The sequence below is a fragment of the Poecilia formosa genome, unplaced genomic scaffold (assembly GCF_000485575.1).
Source record: "Poecilia formosa unplaced genomic scaffold, Poecilia_formosa-5.1.2 Scaffold267, whole genome shotgun sequence".
NCBI lineage: Eukaryota > Metazoa > Chordata > Actinopteri > Cyprinodontiformes > Poeciliidae > Poecilia > Poecilia formosa.
The window spans coordinates 514,450-523,006 of NW_006800206.1; the positions used below are offsets into that span (position 1 = coordinate 514,450).

The 8,557-nt window shown below is 35.6% G+C and overlaps 1 protein-coding gene across 2 annotated transcripts; it reads left to right on the forward strand.

Moving 5' to 3' along the window:
• Positions 1-3,842: 3,842 nt before the first annotated feature.
• Positions 3,843-8,037, forward strand: fadd (Fas (tnfrsf6)-associated via death domain). Of its 2 annotated transcripts, none has more exons than XM_007570739.2 (2): positions 3,843-4,243; positions 7,300-8,037. In XM_007570739.2, the coding sequence occupies exons 1-2, from the start codon at positions 3,943-3,945 to the stop codon at positions 7,587-7,589; spliced, it is 591 nt and encodes a 196-aa protein (XP_007570801.1). In that variant the 5' UTR covers positions 3,843-3,942; the 3' UTR covers positions 7,590-8,037. The 2 variants fall into 2 exon arrangements, with proteins under 2 accessions (XP_007570801.1, XP_007570802.2); XM_007570740.2 differs by lacking the exon at positions 3,843-4,243 and adding an exon at positions 5,410-5,845.
• The last annotated feature ends 520 nt before the right edge of the window (positions 8,038-8,557 follow it).

The following is an 8,557-nucleotide window of genomic DNA, read 5'->3' on the forward strand; positions in this document are numbered from 1 at the left end:
TTGTTAATCTAACATTTCTCTTTCATACATTTTATTTGTTGTTGGCTTTCAGGGCCCTGTGATGGACTGGTGACCTGTCCAGGGTGAACCTCCGCCTCTCATCTGATGACTGCTAGAGATGGGCACCACCAGCTCCCCTCACCACTCTGCAAGGATCAATGTGTTCAGATCAAGGATGGAAAGCTTTTAAGGTAGTTTGTCTCCTTAAGTACTTAAAACAGCTTCATAGTTAATGCCAACATCAACTGATTCTATGACATTGTTGACTATTTTTTTCTACTTCTAACATAAACAGGCAAAGAAGACATCCAGAAATGTTTTTCCACCCGAGGCATTCGGTCCCAATCATCATCACTTCTGATGATGCCACATACATAGCGAGTCCACAACGTCTTAAAATTGTAAGTATTATTTTTTTATTTGCCATTTTTCTGTACTCTTTAAAATACAAATGCTTTCTCTGTTTAATTGCTCTATTGTTCTTTTTTGTAGGTTTCTGTAAAGTGCAGTGGTCCAGTGAATGGGAATGTTCTGTTGTTAATCCTCACTGTTCTTAGGAAGGAGAAATGTCAGTTTGTCTGCAGTAATACTGGAATACTGTGACATTGAATTAAAACAATACTCTGTCCTTGGTGAAACAGTTTTCACATTTCCTCTAAAGTGTACCTATCGTTTTATTGTGCTGATTTTCATAATTTTGTTTGTAAACCTTGAATGTATTGACAATGTGTACAATTGTCTAATAGAATAATGGCTCTTGAAAAAATGTTGGTAAGACTTTATTTGACGGGATGTGCATTAGACTGATATGATACTGTCATAGACATGACATAACTCCTGATAGGAACATACCAACAGTGTCATGAAGTGTCATTCAGTAAATGACAATTTTAATGAGAATTTGATTTAAAAGTTGGATGAAAGGTTTTGTTATGTTTGTGACAGTGTCATGTCAGTGTTATGCACAACCCTTCAAATAAAGTGTTACCAAAATGGTAATATATTGAAAGCACAATATAATTATAATTTTTGTTCTTTAAAGTAATAACTTTGGTGGTTTTTTGGTCACTCTTAAATTTTTATGTGCATTGTGTTCACTTTTGACGTGTAAACTGATAATTTATGTAAAGCTCAAAGTTGTGAGTAAAATTGGACAATTTTAAAATATCGGTAATTAAACAAAATATTTGAATTACCTTGAATATCTTATGTAATTAATCTTTCCATATAATTGTAGCCTAAAACAATGCAAGTACTGCACTGTAGTTATGCATGTAATGTACAAAGTAGGAATAAAGAAGACTTATGCGTAATTAAAATTGTACTTTATTAGCAATAGCAGTAAATCAAAAATAAAATTTAAGTATAATTTAAATACATTACTAATATTTTAGTAGTATATTTGAAGTATATTAAAAGTATATTTTTAATATAATTCTATGACAGAATTGGTACACTCAAAATATCCTAATCAAGCTCTTGAATACTACATAAAAAAGTATACTTAAAGTATACTAAGTACAACTTGAAGTTGTTCCAAAAAAGTACGTTGAAGTATACTAAGTATACTAAAAGTTGTAAATTAATACTATTTAGATACTATTAAAGTATACTAAACACAAAAAAAGTTGTTCCAAAATAGTACAGTTTAAGTACATAAATCAAAGTATGTTAAAATTTAATATACTAAAGTATACTTTTTTTTTTTACTAGGATTTTCATGGTTCAATCACCTGGTCACATCTAAATGTTTTCAATGAGCCGTTCAGTGCTGGTATAAAGGACTGAACCTAAAGAAATGTGTTTACATCTTCTGTTCTAGGGAAAGAATGAAATGAATGATCGCTGTACATTCTGTTCAGCCCTGATGACTCAACACTGCTGGTATTTTGTGAAAAACTTAATTTCTCTTTCAGGTAGGAGGACTCAAGGAGTCACTGCATTATTTGGCAGTTTTCCTTTTAAAACTCGAACATTTAAGAAAAATGCCAACATCAAGAAAAATAATTAGTCAAACATCTTATTTACGGCAATATCTAATCAAAGCTCATCATTGTGCCATTATTGAAAAAAGTTTTCAAAAAAAATTATTTGAAATCCATGAAAGAAAATGTGGATCTAAGATTCCGAGACAAAAATCAGGATGGTTAACAAAGCATTGATTGTCAATCAGTTTATTCACTTTGTTTAACAAATGTCATCAAGTCAGTTTATGTGGTGTAGATCACAGAAAGTGCCTTCCCAGGCACCTTACAAAATAAAACAAAAAATAACCAGTTCAATAACTTAGACTTAAGTTTAACAATGTCTTTATTATTTAATTCTGGCATTACTGGCATTATAAAACAACATAATTTTTTATTTTTTCATTTTCTTAAGGATGTAGAGCTAATTAAATGACAATACTTTAATACATTATGAATAATATCTATATCTTCATCAATTATAGGAGGAACAAAAGAAATGAGACATGAAAAACATGTAAGAAATTTAATTGAACAAAAGTCAATAACAAACAAATGAATTAGGTACAGAAGAATAACAACCCAGGTTGTTAAACAGATATAAGCAAAAATTAATTTTTTTGTTTTTACAGTGCAATGTATATTATTGAGACTTTTTGTTGTAGAGTCTTATATATATAAAAAAAATAAGATTAAACTATTTAATCTATCAACAAGGAAATTTTCCTTTGACTCTAAAACGATAAATCATATTCATGAATCACATTATTACAAGGCCCATCTGTGGTGACGATACAAAAAAAAGTAGCCTGCAGAAACTTTACGTGGCATACAATGATGGCATGAGGCTACTACTCAAAGTGCCTAGATGGAGTAGTGCTAGCCACATGTTTGTATATAATGCTGTTCCCACATGTGCAGCTGTGCTCAGGAATCTTATGTATAAATGCATGTGTAGACTATCTGTGTCATGCAATAATATAATTGCAATTTTAGTAAATCCTGCTTTTAGACTGTGAGATTCTCTTCAAGATTATGGAATCATTGGCGTCATCATTTATTTGTGACTCAGTCATGTTTATTTTTATTTTTCTCTTATTTTGCTTGATTTTACCTTTTTATATAGACCTTTTTGTGTCTGGAATAAAGATATGATTGATTGATTGATTGATTGATTGATTATCAACAATTTGTGAATAAAGCAAAACACTTAGCACGTTATAGGTAAATATTATTTATTTAGTTTGGTTAAGAATAATTATTGCACTGTCAATGAATGATGTCTAAGAGATGTTCTTAGTTGCCAGAGGAACGCAGTAACACCTTCATGAGTTCAGAGGTTCAAACTGATGAATAATGAGGATGGATGCTCCCTGCTAAAGTATTCCTGCCATCTTCCATGTTCTTTCAGCAAACAGTTGAGACAGAGTTGTCTTTTGGTTTCTCCACTATTTACCTGCTGTTATACCTGCCATTCAAAGTATTCTTAGAAGATTCTGTTAGTCTGCTCATGTGACCAAACCAACTGAGGAGATGAAAAGTTAAAACTTGATTTAAAATGTTGTTTTAACTTGATTTGCGTTAAAACTCAAGCAGCAAAATTTCCAAGTCTTGACCAATCCGCGGTAATAAAAAGTTTGGGGACCACTGCTGTAGATGGTAAAAAGTTTTCTATTTTCAGGGAAGATACTGTTTTAAGACAAGCATATTCAGGTAATAGATGTGACTTTGAAGAGCTTACCTCATTGTTTCCTTATTCAGACATATAAACAGGGAAAAAAAAGGTTAAATCTTCTCTATAAGAGGCAAAACATTGACTAAATTACTTAAAATGCCTCCAAAAAAAAAAAAAGTCAGCATGAGGAGGCAGAAAAGGCTCCAGATTGGAGAGGAACGCCCATCCCTGAACCCGAAACAACCACCAGGCGGAAGTGAAAGGAAACGACCTCGGTCAGGAGCTCCAGGCGGCGGCGGAGACATGAGCGCTTCAAGTTTTAACTCCGTTCTGCTGGGCATTTCAAATATGCTCAAAGAGGAAAACTTAGAACAACTCAAGTTTCTAGTTCGAGACCACATTGGGAAACAAAAGTTGGAAAGGATCAAAACAGGACACCAATTGTTTGAGATTCTGACGGAAAGAGGCCAACTAGGAAAAGACAAAGCAAACTATCTATGTCAGCTTCTGCGGCAGGTCCAGCGAGATGATCTATCCGAGAAGCTAAGCAACTGGGAGGTCCAGCAAGAAGACCCCAAATACGGCTTGAGCGACAACGAGAGAGGTAAAAACACTTGGAGAGCGCGGTTTCACTTTCTGTCCTGGTCAGGGCCGGTGTTCTGTCAGATCAGCATACGTTGTCAGATAGTCATGCNCATACAATGATGGCATGAGGCTACTACTCAAAGTGCCTAGATGGAGTAGTGCTAGCCACATGTTTGTATATAATGCTGTTCCCACATGTGCAGCTGTGCTCAGGAATCTTATGTATAAATGCATGTGTAGATTATCTGTGTCATGCAATAATATAATTGCAATTTTAGTAAATCCTGCTTTTACTACTGTGAGATTCTCTTCAAGATTATGGAATCATTGGCTGACGCCAATGACACCGAGTCATTTATTTGTGACTCGGTGAATAATATCATGTCATGTTTATTTTTATTATTTTTCTCTTATTTTGCTTGATTTTACCTTTTTATATAGACCTTTTTGTGTCTGGAATAAAGATACGATTGATTGATTGATTGATTGATTGATTGATTGATTGATTGATTGATTGATTGATTATCAACAATTTGTGAATAGAGCAAAACACTTAGCACGTTATAGGTAAATATTATTTATTTAGTTTGGTTAAGAATAATTATTGCACTGTCAATGAATGACGTCTAATAGATGTTCTTAGTTGCCAGAGGAACGCAGTAACACCTTCATGAGTTCAGAGGTTCAAACTGATGAATAATGAGGATGGATGCTTCCTGCTAAAGTATTTCTGCCATCTTCCATGTTCTTTCAGCAAACAGTTGAGACAGAGTTGTCTTTGGTTTCTCCACTATTTACCTGCTGTTATACATGCCATTCAAAGTATTCTTAGAAGATTCTGTTAGTCTGCTCATGTGACCAAACCAACTGAGGAGATGAAAAGTTAAAACTTGATTTAAAATGTTGTTTTAACTTGATTTGAGTTAAAACTCAAGCAGCAAAATTTCCAAGTCTTGACCAATCCACGGTAATAAAAAGTTTGGGGACCACTGCTGTAGATGGTAAAAAGTTTTCTATTTTCAGGGAAGATACTGTTTTAAGACAAGCATATTCAGGTAATAGATGTGACTTTGAAGAGCTTACCTCATTGTTTCCTTATTCAGACATATAAACAGGGGAAAAAAAGGTTAAATCCTCTCTATAAGAGGCAAAACATTGACTAAATTACTTAAAATGCCTCCAAAAAAAAAAAAAGTCAGCATGAGGAGGCAGAAAAGGCTCCAGATTGGAGAGGAACGCCCATCCCTGAACCCGAAACAACCACCAGGCGGAAGTGAAAGGAAACGACCTCGGTCAGGAGCTCCAGGCGGCGGCGGAGACATGAGCGCTTCAAGTTTTAACTCCGTTCTGCTGGGCATTTCAAATATGCTCAAAGAGGAAAACTTAGAACAACTCAAGTTTCTAGTTCGAGACCACATTGGGAAACAAAAGTTGGAAAGGATCAAAACAGGACACCAATTGTTTGAGATTCTGACGGAAAGAGGCCAACTAGGAAAAGACAAAGCAAACTATCTATGTCAGCTTCTGCGGCAGGTCCAGCGAGATGATCTATCCGAGAAGCTAAGCAACTGGGAGGTCCAGCAAGAAGACCCCAAATACGGCTTGAGCGACACCGAGAGAGGTAAAGACACTTGGAGAGCGCGGTTTCACTTTCTGTCCTGGTCAGGGCCGGTGTTCTGTCAGATCAGCATACGTTGTCAGATAGTCATGCACTTACCTCAGACATGTATACGCTGTCATTACCATATGATTTTATTTAACCAGCAACATAGAATTATGACGTATATTATCATACACTTTGTTATTAACAGCTGTATGGCATCCTGACTTAGCGGTTAAGTAGGTTAATGAGTTTTACACGGGCTTGTGTTGTAGTTGACTGCAGCTGCAGCCAGACCTGCTTTAAATACACTTTGAAACCACGACAACGCATGTATATCTATCTAATTATCACATTATATCATATTATAAACAATTTAATGACTTATTTTCGTCATAACTTGTTGCGTATGCTGAACTGACAACTCCACTGACGGTCGGTCTTCTTAATGCGCATGCGCGGGCATGCGTACTCACTGCATGTATGCTATCCTGACGGCATACATGCAGTCAGGATGTATTCTGTCATACATCCTGACTGCATGTCAGGATGTATGACATGCATACATCCTGATAGAACACCTGTTTTGCACCTTCATTTATTGAAACACCAGAGGGCGCTGATGGGTAGCTGGGCTGCGAAACATCATTTATCAGAAAATGTCTTTAAGTTAAAGCAAAAATCATGAACCTTTTTCATGTGGCTGACTTTATTGTCCAGTATATGAATTATTTATTTATTTATTTTTTACCACAGAATGACATAGCAGGAATAAAAACTTGATATTCTGTTATCTGGAAAAAATTACCAAACTGGAACTTTAAGGAACCTTGCTGGGATTTCCTTACTGAAGTCGTGTTAACACCAAGTTAATGTTGTTAAATTCAACGTAAGACCCTTTATATGTGCCAGACTATGACATGTCTGTCAGTGTGTCTCAAGACAGATTACATTACAACTATAAAACTGTGTTTTAATCCACTGTGATGATCTAAAGAAAATTGTTCTCAGAACCAAGAAAATCTGTCCAGGTTGGGTTGAATCACACAGGAAGGGTGTCAGTATCGGATCTGAACACAGTACATGTTTGGTTGGGTGGCAACAAAAACACTGGATTTAATTAGAGAAAATAATCATTATTACACTCGCAAATTGGCTTGGGCACAACTTGTAGTTGTAGTGTAAGTATTGCTTTCCATTGGAGTAAAATGTGGAAATATAAAGACATAAACTGGGAAGGAATTTGTAGTAACATTACATCAAAGGAAGGAAAAAAATAACAATACATCGGTGTTACTGTCATATTAATGTATCTCTTAAATAGTTTGTGTAAAATCAACTACAGAGCTTTAATGTGTCTTCTGAATTGGTTGTTCAAAGTTATAAACCTACTTTTACCCATAATACAGCAGTTGGAGTATACTGTAGTCAACAATTAATCAATATTGGCATTAATATTATTCTTGTCCCTCAAGACAAACTGGACATCGCCACGGAGGTGATCAGAGACAATCTGGGGAGGAACTGGCGCAAACTAGGCCGCAAACTACGACTGGGGGAGACCAAGCTGGACTCCATCGCCACACGGCAGCCCACCGATCTGGAGGAGACCGCCATGGAGCTGCTGAAGGAGTGGAGGAAGATTAGAGGACCTGAGGTCCAAACAAAGGAGCTGATAGCAGCTCTGAGGGACTGTCAACTCAACCTAACTGCTGATAAAATCCAGGAGAAACTTGAACAGAAGGGATTATCCAGCTCAGATTAGACCAGTATTACCTTAGAAGCATGGAGGAAACCTGGGACTTTATGAAACAGATTATATTTGTAGAAATGAACAAAATGATTTTTGTAAACATCTGCTTCCTTACAGTTGTTAAATATTTACAATATACCAGTGTTGCACCTTCATTTACTGGAACACCAGTGGGCGCTGTGAGGTAGCTGGTTTATGTAAAAACTTTGTTACCGTTTTTACTTAAACATAAATTAATTTCTTGATTTCCAATAAAGATAGGAAACAAAAATGCAAATATTTATTTTGTTGTAAATTTGCATCCACATTCAATAACATAATTAATCAGTTTAGATTAGTCCAGAGAAATAAGCCTTGATCAACAACAAACTGGATGTAAATATGGATGATTTTTCCTTTCCCAATGGCCAAAAAAAGCATCGACATGCTAATCACTAATTTAATAAAGGTTTCAGAAATATCCAACGGAGTTTTGAAGAATCCCCAGTTATCAAACTACAATCCAGTCGACCTCTTTTAGATTTTGGAATCCTGGATCTGTTTTCTCAAAGAATCTTAGTCCTCCCAGAGAGCTACTATCTTAGCCTACAAATCCCTGCAAATGAGTCGCAGCTTCAAACAGATTTAGTCAGATGCCAAGAGATACTCTGAGAAAGGAGCTGACAAAAAACATGATATTTTAATAAGGAAGGAGTGGTTGATCTTGTTGCTAGGTGTTTTGACCCTTTGCTACACCGAGCAAATGAGTAATTGTCTTCTAGAAACTGTGTATGGTTGATACATGAAACATAATAAACTCAGAAATTAAATGAAAATGTGCTGCTACTTGGCAGTTGAAAATTTACCAATCACACAGTCTAGACTGAATTTACAAAAATTGGGTCATGATGATGTAACAATGTAAAATGAAATGAATTGCTTACCAAGCATCAGCAAGTTTGATCCCACCTTGGAGAGATCCGAAATGCTGGGAAGCAGCA